General features: G+C 40.1%; 1 protein-coding gene and 1 pseudogene across 1 annotated transcript; both read right to left on the bottom strand.

Moving 5' to 3' along the window:
- Positions 1-7186: 7186 nt before the first annotated feature.
- LOC109697934 (gap junction gamma-1 protein-like) lies at positions 7187-9364 on the bottom strand (annotated as a pseudogene).
- Positions 9365-10366: 1002 nt separating this feature from the next.
- On the bottom strand, positions 10367-11269 carry LOC109697927 (vomeronasal type-1 receptor 4-like). The gene has a single exon (XM_020181829.1). It carries the CDS (start codon positions 11267-11269, stop codon positions 10367-10369), a length of 903 nt encoding a protein of 300 aa, XP_020037418.1.
- Positions 11270-12007: the final 738 nt, after the last annotated feature.

Below are 12007 nucleotides of genomic sequence, written 5' to 3'. Positions count from 1 at the left end.
GCTATTTCTCCATCGTATATTTTTAGTTCCTTTTGGACTGAAATTCTTACTCCCCCTCTCTGTGCATTAATAAATTTCCTTTCTCTGACCTGGACTAATACTTGTTTCTCTAACTGGCATATCTGTGGCCAGACCCGACACAACGGAACCGCTGGAGTTGGACCTCTGGACTAGGACTTGGGTACAACTTGCTTATTGTCCTTCCTAATGAACTTTAAAACTAAATTGTCCAGATCTAGGAAGAATAAATCTGATGATTTTATTGATATGGTGATAAATATGTAAACGAACTTTGGGGGTGGGGTGGGAGATTAACCTCTTTATCTTATTGTCAGCCTCTTTGGTTGAAATCCTTTCGCCATCTGGTGGCCACTATGTGCAACAGCAACTTTCTTGATTGATTTACTTTTTTTTTTTTTTTTAATCAGCATGTATTAGTTGTACAAAGGAATTTCATTGTGATATTTCCATACATGAAACTTTCTAGATTTAAAATAGAAAATCTAGTTGACCAAAACAGTAACGTTTATTTATTTTTGTAGGCCAGGTATACAAGAGTGGCTTATCTGAGTGGCTCTGGATCAAGGGTGTTGTCAAGAGCCCCATGGGGCTGGGGATCCCTTTCCAAGGTGACTCCTTCCCACACCTGGACGACAGTGCTGGCTGTTGGTGGAAGGCCTCAGTTACCCACAGTGTGGTCCTCTCCATGCCATCCTTATGTCATGATCTGATTTCTCTCAGGTCAAGTGAACCCAGAGAAACTGAAGTGGAAGCTCCAATGCTAGATAATTTTAGACTTAGAGAAAAGTTTTTGAGAAGATACAGAGCTCCTGAATATCCCTCATCCTGCTTCCCTTAATATTACAGAGTAATGATCAAAACCAGGAAATCATCACTGTAGACGATACCAATTCCTTCATATTTTCTTGTCTTTTATGACCTTGGATCTCTGATGGACTCTTAAACCACTTGTATTCAAAGCTGAGCTCTTGTTTCCTAAACCTGCTGGTCCCATTCTGGTTAACAGCAGCTGTGTCTTTCCTGTTGTTCAGGCCAACGTCTTTGGGGTCACCTTTGATGGACTCCTTCTTTCCTTCCATACGTCACATCTGATCTGTCAGCAGATGCTGGTGACTTCATTATGACATATTCCAAATGTAAACGCCCAGAACATACCTCACCTCTTTCCTGAGTTATTGCAACAGTTTATTAACCTGGTTGTTGGTGTCCACCCCTGCCCTACTAAGTTGCTCTTCTGCTGAAGTGCAAATCAGATTCTGTCCATTCTCTGCTTATCAGTATTAGTGACTCCACAGTGACTAGGAGTTACTACACTGCCTTCAGGGGCCTGCAAGTTCTGCTGTGATCCCTTTCCCTGTGAACTCTGACCTCACCTTTGCTTCTTCTCCTGGAACACTCTACTTTTACCCTGTCTGGATCTGTCTTTCCCCCAGTTCCCACTCCTGGGGATCCACCAGCTCTCTGCCACCCCCTTAGGCCCCTGCTCAATTGTCACTTTAGTGGGAGTGTCCTTGCCTAACTTGCTATCTCTTATTTTCTCCTTGGCTTATTTTCTTCTTGCATTAATCATCTAATGTAATTTTTTATTCATTTTGTTTATTACCTGTATCCCCAGAAGAAGGGCAGGCAATTTTGTACCTTTTGATTTTGCTGAATTCCCAGCACTAGAATAGTGCCTTATACATAGTAAAGGCCTGAGAAATATTTTGAATGCAAGAATGGATTTTCTATACTATTTACCACTACAGTAAAGAGAATTTGTTCCTGCTTTAATTATACTATTGGTGTATGAGTGTATTTTTAGGACACATTAGAATATTCGAGGAAACACAAAAGACCCTGTAGAGGTGGGTAGTGGACATTTTACACTTTTTTAAATCTACCCAGGAGACAAGCATTTCTTGTGTTTTGTGAGATTCCTCAGTTGTGTGAGTCCAGTGAGGAGGCAAATGGACACCTCCCATTGCAGAAGTTGTACAGTCGTTTTCTTCTTTTTCAGCATGTTTGTCTGGCTGGGATTTCATCTGGCTGACCTCACAGAATGAGGTAGAAGTGCTCCCTGCTCTTCAGTTTTTTGAAGGGTTGGTGTTAAGTGTTGTCTGATTGGTTGGTGGAATTCCCCAAAAAAGCTGTTTGTGGACTTTGTTTCTTTGGGAGTTTTAGAAAGATGGTTTGTTGTAATTACTGATTCAATCTCCTTACTAGTTATAGGTCTATCTAGATTTTCTATTTCTTATTTTATTAAATTAAAATTAATTTATATATGCATACATATTTTGGTGGTACCGGGGATTGAACTGAGGGCCTCACGTTTGCTGGGCAGGCACTCTACCACTTGAGCCACTCCACCAGCCCTAACTAATTTTTAAGACAGAGTCTGCACTATGTAGCCCAGCCTGGCCTACAACTCGTGATTCTCCCGCCTCAGCCTCCCAAGTCCTGGGATTAGAGGAGCATGCCACTCTGTCATCCTTCTTTTATTTTCTTAATTAAAATTTTCATATTAGTCTATAATCTTTTTATTAGTGCATACAAATTATACAGAACAGAGGGTTTCATTGTGACATTGTCACCATGTATATAAGATACTTTGATCATATCCCCTCTCTCAGTACCCTCCCTCCCCCTCCCATGCCCTCTCTCCTTGGTCCCCTTCCTTTTTTTTTTTGAGAACTTTTTTTTGGTGGGTCTGGGATTTGAACTCAGGGTTTTGTGTTTGCAAAGCAAGGTTCTCTACCACTTGAGCCACAGTTTTGCTCTGATTGTTTTGGAGATGGATTCTCTCGAACTATTTGCCCTGGCTGGCCATGAACCACAGTCCTCCAAATCTCAGCCTTCTAAGTAGTTAGGATTAGAAGCACCTGGCTTCTTTTTAATGCAGGTATTGATAGCTATACATTTTCCCCTAGTAAGAGTTTCTCTGCATCCCATAAATTTTGCTATGTTGTGTTTTTACCTTAATTCATCTCGAGATATTTTCTAATTTCTCTTTGTGATTTTTTGACCCACTGGTTGTATGAGTTACATCATACCAACTTATTTTAAATAGTATTCCAGCATGCTCTTTTTTATCTCTAACCTTTCCTCCGAATGTTGTTCTCATAGATTACATCTTTAGACACAGAAGCTCATTGTCATAGATTTATAATTATTGTTTTCTGCATTTGCCTCTATTTTTTTTGCTGGTTCCTTCGAATTTGGGGCCTTGTCCTTATGAGGAAGGTGCTCTATCACTTCAGCCATTCTACCAGTCATTTTTGCATTGGTCATTTTTGATTTAGGGTCTTGCTTTATGACTGGGTTGGCCTGGACCATGATTCTCCTATTTGTGTTTCCCTGTGTAGCTGGGATGACAATTGCTTTGGTTGAGATGGGGTCTCATGAATTTTTTGTCTGTGTTGGCCTCCATCCTCACCATCTCTGCTTCCTGTTTGCAATTGCCTTTTAAGTCACATAGGAAAAAAAGAGAAGTTACTAATCTAACACATAACAATACTATTCTTTATTTTTTCTTGCAGCTTCAAGTTCCTGTCTAGTATCTTTTATTCATCCTGAAAGACTCCTTTTAGCAGGTCTTATAGGACAGATTTACTGGTAATGAATGCTCTCAGCTTTTGTATTTGTAGAAATGTCTTAATTTCTCTTTCTTTAGAAGAAAGACTGTACAATTTTAAAACCTATTGCAATCACCATAAGAAGTAGACTAAGGTAGAAAGGAGAAAATAGAGGTGAGGAACCAATCCAGGTTATAAAACATGTTTACATGGAGATGTCACAAGGAAACTCCCTGTATAGCTATCTTATAAAAAATGTCTTTTTTTTTTCAAAAACAGAGAACAGGAAAGTAAAACAGGTCCTGTCTGTGGTTTGGTACCAGTGGGAGGGGGAGGATATAAGGAAAGGGTGTAGGAGTGTGACTGGTAGAAATATTATGTACTCGTGTATAAAAATGGAAAAATGAGACCTGTTGAAATGATTCTAAGAAAAGAAGGAGGGACAATAAAGGAGAATGATAGAGAGGGTGTATTTAACTAAGACATATTGTAAGAATTTTGGTAGATGTCACAATGAACCCCCAGTACAATAATAATAAAAAAATTTAAAAATTTCTCCTTCATTTATGAAGGCCATTTTCCTGGTGACAAAATTCTTGGTTGAATTTTTTTTCTTTTAAGACTTTAAATATGCCAGCCTTCTATGTGATATGCAGTTTTCATGGCTGTGACAAAAACCCAAGAGACACAATTTCAAGGAAAATAGATTTATTTTGACATATGGTGTTAGAGGTTTCAGCCCATGGTTAACTGGCACCATTGCTTTTAAGCCTGTAGCAAGGCAGAAGTATCAAAGAGGAAGGGTATGGTGGTGGAAAGCTGTTCATGTCATTGCAGCCAGGAAGCAAAGAAGAATAGAGGCAGTGGCCAGGGCCAAGACATATCCTTCAAAGGCACACCACCAAGGATCTATTTCTTCTAACTAGGCCCAGTCTCCCAATAATGCCACCAAGGGATGAATCCATTGATTAGGCCAGAGCCTCAGGGTCTAATCATATCTCAAAGCCCATCAGCTGGAAACCAAGTTCCCAAGACACGAGTCTTTAGGGAACATCTCAGATTCAAACCACAAGACCCTGCCTTCTGGCCTTCTTGGTTTCTGGTGAGGGATTGACTGTTAATCATATTGAAGACCTCTTGAATGCAATGAGTTGCTTTTCTTTACTGCTTTCAAAATTCTTTCTGACTTTGGATTTCAATGGTTGATTATGTAAGTGGATCTCTTTGAGTTTATCTTCCTTGAAGTTAGTTGAACTGATTCGTAGCTTCTTAGTTTTCATCAAATTGAGAAGTAAGTTTAAGACATCATTTTTTTTCTGTTCCTTTCTCCATTTGGAATGACTGTGGTGCACTTGTTGGTAGGCCAGATGGTGTCCCACAGGTTCCTCAGGCTTTGTTCGTTTTCTTCATTTTTAATTTCTGCTCCTCAGATGGGATGATTCCAATTGCTTTATACTCAAGTTCTCTGATTCTTTTTTCTTCTTGCTCATATATGCTATTAAAAACTAGTGAATTTTCTATTTCAGTTATTATACTTTTCAGATCTAGAGCTTTTGTTTAGATCCTTCCTACAAGTTATCTTTTTACAGGCTTTTTTTCATTTGTCTCATCCATCAGTTTCCTGATTTTCTTGAGTTCCTTTTCCCTAGTTTCTTTTACTCATTCAAATCCTACAGCAAAGCATAATTCATGATAAATGATCAAAAGTTGACAACTTTCCTTTCCAAGGTCAGAACTAAGCAAGGATGCTCATTCTCATCACTTTATTGTGTGATAATGAGAACACTAAAGATTTGTACCCTTTTCTTTATTAATGTAAAATACATAGGGGAAAATGACATCAGGTCAAGAAAATAAGAGAATGAAGTGATGGGGATGTAGCTCAGAGGTAGAGCTTGACTAGGATGCATAAGATTTAGGCTTAGATCTCAGGCAAAGCAAAGCATGAGAGAGAGAGAGAGAGAGAGAGACAGAAGGAGAAAGCTTGGAGCTTTTATAAATCTCATCTGCACTGGAGGCTGGCACAGAAATAATAAAAAATTAATAGGAGCACAAAATGTATGCATTTGCCTGAGGATTGTAATTATCTCAGAAAAAAAAGGCAAAAGTGTAAAAATATGTCCAGGAATTCAACACTGATAGCTATGTCCAATGTTAGGACCCTAGTCCAGATCACAATACCTCATCTGGATTGTTGCAATTGCCTTCTAAACATCTCTTGAACATGAATCTGAGAATAAAGCTATTGTATCAATTAGGATTCAATCAGAGAAGCAGAAGTACTAGGGAGAATATGGAATATGGGCATTATTATAAAGAACAGAACTTTTGCAATTGTGGGAGCTGGGGAAGAAGTCCACAGAATGCTGCTGTCTCTGCATCTGATAGTTACCTAAGAGCACTGCCTATTGGTTGGCCTAGTGATAAGGAAGAAAGACTGGACAGGTAGTGGGGAGAGTGGAGAAGGACTGACTCTTTGTCCATCCCTCACCCCTTCCAACTTGCACAATGTGGGTGATCTGCGGAAGAAGCTGACAGCCTGTCAAGGACTGCATGCCCTTAGCCCAGTGCTAAGAGAAGCTGAAGGAGGGGACCTGGCAGAAACACGAGTGGCCACAGGCCCAATCAGGATATCAGGACCATAGGGCGAGTCAACAGGTCACCTGCTATGTGGGAGAGCTATAGCCACAATAGGGGCCACCTTTACCTTCAGAAAACATGAATGCTGCTGCACTTCAAACTTCTAAATATGGGATAAGTATCTCTTTGGCCAACTATAACCAGAAAACACTTGGGAAAGGAGTTCTGGAAATATAGTTCTAACTTAGCTAAATTGAAACCACCAGTCATCATTCCCCTGCCCAAATGTTCTGATGGATCTCTATCTCTTTTAGGGTAAAAGCTAACATAATTATATTATATTATATTATGACAGCACTTTACATGAGCTGCCACTTACAAACCCTACTCCTGCCTCACTCTCATTTTCCCCTGCAGTCACAATGGTAACTGTGCTACCATTAGCACCAATAACTTTTCTTATTCAACAGGGTTCCTCAACCCTCTACATTATAGCCAAGAGCTGTATGCATTACTTACTCCCTCAAGTCATGGATTCTGTTCAAATGTCAGTGTAAGAAAGAGATTTCCTGGCAAGATCATTAAAATCTGAAGTACTTAGGGCTTTCCATCTTCCCCTCATACCCATTACCTTTCTTTTTTATTTGTAAGGATTTTCCTTTAATATAAAAATATAACTACAGAAGTACAATGTACAAATGCAAACAATTCTCATACTAAAAACATACCATGTATTGTACATACAAAAACTGTTCAACAAGAATGATTTAAATATATCAATTGTTCTCTGGATCTGGGAGATTGGGAGACACAAATATTAAATTCTTCAACTGTATTACTGTTGAGAGCACTGTGCACCTGGGAACACTGTTTCTCCTCTCCCCACTCATCTCAGTCCCACTTTCAGGATGCAAACAGCATCCCTGAAGTTAACCAGAAGCAAATGTTTTCCCAATTGAAGTCATTATTCAGCGAGCCCTTGCTTACCATAAACAAGGAAAAGCCCAAGGTTTAAGCCAGACCAAACAAGATTAAGTCCAGATGGAGTCTTCCCATCCCCACCCCGTTTTGGTACTAGCTTCATTTTGGTTGGATGAAGCTTTTGACCTCATTTTGCCTTCCCTGCTAGACCCATGGGGATTGCTTTGGTGATGATAGGCATGAATTACTAGATCCAAACGTTCCCAGCTATATTAGTTTCTTAGGTCAGCTGGGAGGTGTCCCAGGGCTGTCAGACTGCAGTTTCTGGGCTACGTTGGCTTTGTATTTCTTATAGACTATCTTAGCATTGGAAAATTCAATGTACTGGATTTGATGGTTTGACAGCAGTGTCAAGTGGATGGTGAAAAGAGAATTACCCAGGTCTTCAAGGTCCCTCCTCTTGCTGTATAGTGTGTCTCAAATGGTCCCAAATGCTAAATGAGGCATCTCTCAAATGACAAGCAATCGGCAGAGACCTGAACACCCGACTTTCTCAGAAGAACGATGGTCTTTTCAGAGGGTCTAGAAATAAAGCTGCCAGTCTGTCTTAGGAGGGTAAGGAAGTCTGCTCCACACATAAGATTGGTGGACTTGGAAAGCCATGTAGAAATATTCATTTTCCTATTGCAAAACCCACTTCAAATACAGTCCTTTCCAGCAATGGCAGCACTTAGATTTTTATGTGCCCAGATTTCCAAATCCATCACTGGCCATCATGCTTGGGTTTGGGTGTCTGCTCTTTTGTCCTTTTTCACACTGTAATGCCATCTCTGGATACATTGTGGGATCCTCTTCATGGTCATCCTCTGCTTCTTCCAGATCCCAGTGCTGTTTTCAACATATTGCTTAGGGTTTGCTCTTAGCTGCCTCCTTGTCTACCTCAACAGGTTATGAATGGCATATCACAGGGACATCACAGATGCAGTTGTCCCCAGGAGGACCTGGAACATTGAGAGGTGTTCATGGCTGAGCAGTGCAAAGGCATCACTGCAGATGTCCTCCCAGCCCGGCTGGTCTATGTTACACAACTTTGCTTTGCTCATCATAATAGATGGGCTCCCCTCCTACAGCTATTGGAAGGATTGGGAAAACACCAATACAGTGACCATCTCGTGCACAGATATAAAGTAACTGTGGATCCCAGAAAGCACCAAGTCATGGTGATCAGATTGGTTTATCTGGTGGTCCAGAACTTCTGTTATTCACTTTCTTTTTACTCTTCTTTTACTAGCATACATTATAGTACAAGAGGGTTTCATTGTGATAATGCCATACAGGCAGTGTACCTTGAACAAGTTCAAAATTTCCTTAGGGAAATTATGTTTTGTTTGCAACTTTCCCAAATTCTCACAGCCAGTGGTGTCCCTGGAGCTGCCTCCTCAGTCTGGACTCTACCAGTCTAGTTGGTTATCACTCCAAGGGCCCCAGGTTACCATTATCTTCACTACTATCCTCACCTCTGTCCTTACCTGAGTCTGAACAACTTCTGCCACCCGTACCTGCAGAGAGACCAACCCATCATCTTTCAACAGAGAGATTATTGCCTTCTGAAATAACACAGGGTGACAACATTCTCATTGAACATTTCTGGCTTCTCCAAGTAGAATCGAAATGCCTTAAGGACAGTTATGTTTTCCTATTTTATTTGTCACTCTATCCAATATCACTTATGACAGGGACGAGAATATTGTAGCGAACAATTAAATATCCATGACAAAATAAATAAATGAACTGAAGTGTGGCTCCACCTCCTGTACATGATTACTAAATGAGGACAACTATTCCTAGGTCTCAGGCCTATTCTCTTCACTTCTGAATTTCCCTTTCTCTCAGTTCATCTCTCCCTAACTTCTGTTACTAATATATGTCACAAGTGTCTTTCCAAACAAGCCTGCTGCCTGAGCTCTACATGTGCACAAGTGTGTGACATATGGCTTGTGTGACTCAGGTGCCTTAGAGACACAAAAACTCCATGTGCTAAAATGAGTGTATGTCATCTTTACACCCAAACTGTAGGTTCCTGAGGAAGTTTCCCCAACACCAGGAGACACCCCATCACCAAACCCCTTGCTCAGTGAGACACCTGAGTCATCACCCACTCCAGCTTTCCTCAGACAACTCTTCATGAAACAACTGCTGAGTCTGGTCCATGCTTCCTCCTGAAAGAATCATCACATGAGTGCGGTACACTTGATGCTGGTGTCCACTGTCTGTATCACGGTCAGCATCCCCTTGAGCTGGTTATTTCAAACATCTCTTAATGCTTTCATATTTGTACTCACTCAACCCAATAAATTATGTTCATTATTGTTAGGAAAACTGGATATTCATTAAAGGTCCACATTTTTTTGGATAAAATCCTTAAATTGCCTGAGGTTACTGCTGATATTTCTGGTAGATTCCTAACCTAATCTGTAAGGCCTGACAAGTTGTCTTTGCACCCCAATTCGATTACCTCAGCTCACACCAAATTCTCTTTTTGTTTGTCTGACCAGGTACATGGAGTGTTTTCAGTTTTTGGAATCATCCACATTCCTTTCTGCAAATCTTGTTCAAACATGTTTTCCAGTTTTCCTAAAGTACCTACGATGGCTGCTTCCTCCTCCAAAATATTCAGGGAGCATCCAAAACTGCACACACACACGTGTCAAAAGAAAATTAGAACATATGGAGTTTAAAGACACTTTTATTTGTGATTCTAGAAACAGCCAAAGCCTTACTCTATAAAACAAAATGATATCCTGATTAGCTGAGGAGAGGAAGTTAACTATATAGACACAAAGGAACAGAAGAAAGGAAAAACGGAGGACAACTTGGCCACTAGCTCTCACACTCTGGATTTCTTGGAAGGTCAGATAAACAACTTAGTTTTGACTTGGCAATGTGGGAATTTAGCATTAGTCACTCCATTTTGCATTGATCTGTTGAGTGTCACATACAGCTAAGCTCAAACCAATGGCCTCCTACACACTGAATGTAACAAAGGTCCTGAGCTATACATACCCAGAGCTCCTCATTGAAGAAACCTGTGCAGATGTGAGCATGTAATCATTTCTGCAGCTGTTTCCTTCGTGTCTGGATTCCCACAGGCTTCATTGCAGCAGACACCTTGCCTGTCCACTACTGCATGTAAAATACTCTCAATACAGAGAAGGCACTTCACAGTGTGCGATGAACAGATGAGGGATATTGACAATGCTGTCTATAGTTGGATAAATTCTACAACTTTCTCAGCAGAAAGAGCAGAGACTGAAGACATGGTTGTCTCTTTTTAAGAGCAAAAAGGGGCTGAAGGTTGGAAAACAAGATGATAGAATCACAATGATGTTTACAAGCCATGTCTGTGGATTGTCAAAAAGAAAAGCATACATTTCAAAAGCAGAAGAGAGAGAATAAAATAAGACAAAAGTGCTCACAAGTGTCAAGATAGATTTTGTGGCTCTGGTCTCAGGGGATATTTGGAGAGTTTGTCTAGAAGTGTGAATGTAGCGAACTTGCTGTTTGTGCTTGTGAAGGAAAAAGATTATAGATCCACCAGCCCATATCATGACTCCCAAACAAATAACATCTATTAAAGAGAAAATAAATGACCATAATGATTCTATAATTGTATCTATGTATAGACGAGAACAATATCTAAGGTTTGAATTCACAGTGGTATTTATGTTACTTCTTTTTCCAGTCACTTTCATGGGAATGATGATATTCACTAGCAGATGAAACATCCCACTCAGGACACAGGCAGAATTAATACGCTTTAGGAATCTGAATTTGACTTCTGCCCATCTGGAGTTTGTAGGGTTGATACTTAAAGCCTGGAAGCTACCTAAAATACAGGTGATGCTGAGAGAATTTCCCCAGGCCACTCTGTAAAAATATAAGACAAGTTTACAACCAAAATCATCCAAGAAATACTGCAGCCCAAAGGCTGCCATTGTCTGAGGGATTCCTCCACAAAGAATCCACAATGTGTTGGCTAAAGCAAGACAGGTGGTTATTTTCTCCAATGGTTTCAATCCATGTCTCCTATATAGAAAGTAAATACAAGGGCAAAGGAGAGAGGCGTTCCCCATGATCCCTATTCCAGTCTGAGTGAGGAGAACCATCCCCATCACCACATCAAGAGAAATCATTGCCTCAGTGACTGAGGTTGGATGATTTTACTCAGAGTCAGGAATCTGGAGGAAGAAAGCAGAAGTGACACGTGAATTTCTCCAAGTCATATGAAATATAGCTTTCACTGTCATTTCTTTAAAGTCTTTTTTTTCTGGAATCCATATTCTAGATCCACACATAATAACCCCATCTCTGAAGGATTCCTTCCCTCCTTATCATCTACTGTTCTCTCTGGGTACTTAGAAAAACTGAAGTTGGATTACCTCATATCTGTTGCAGTAAGTCAAATTCCTCCCATAGAAACATAAGAGGCATGAATGTAAGAATTCTTTATCACTTGTTTTCAGGTCATCTGAAGTCCAGAACAACATGTTACAGTCATTCCATGTCTGTTGCATGAAGAAATATATGAAGAAATGAATGGAGCTGTCATTTATATATCGAAAATTATTTCAAGATGTTATATACCTTAATAGAGACTTCACATAAGATCTAGATTCTCTACTCAAGAGTTCAAAATACTTAATGTACAAAGCTTACTAATTATGCTATTCAAAACTCTACAATCTTAGCCTGGTGCCATGGTTTAAGCCTGTAATCCTAAGTATTTGGGAGGCCGAGATCAGGAAGAACATATTTACAGGCCAGCCCAGGCAAAAGTTTGAGAGAAACTGTGTCAACCAATAGCTGGGTGCAGTGGTGCATGCCTGTCATCCTATAAACAGTGGGAACATAAAATAGGAAGATTATGGTCC

Source organism: Castor canadensis, chromosome 16, assembly GCF_047511655.1.
Source record: "Castor canadensis chromosome 16, mCasCan1.hap1v2, whole genome shotgun sequence".
Lineage (NCBI taxonomy): Eukaryota > Metazoa > Chordata > Mammalia > Rodentia > Castoridae > Castor > Castor canadensis.
Note: the sequence above shows the minus strand (reverse complement) of the source record. Positions and strands in the feature narration are given on the sequence as shown.

Bases quoted from the DNA above. Each gene is read 5' to 3' on its own strand.
- LOC109697927 (XM_020181829.1), bottom strand. From the start codon at position 11,269: ATGATTTCTCTTGATGTGGTGATGGGGATGGTTCTCCTCACTCAGACT.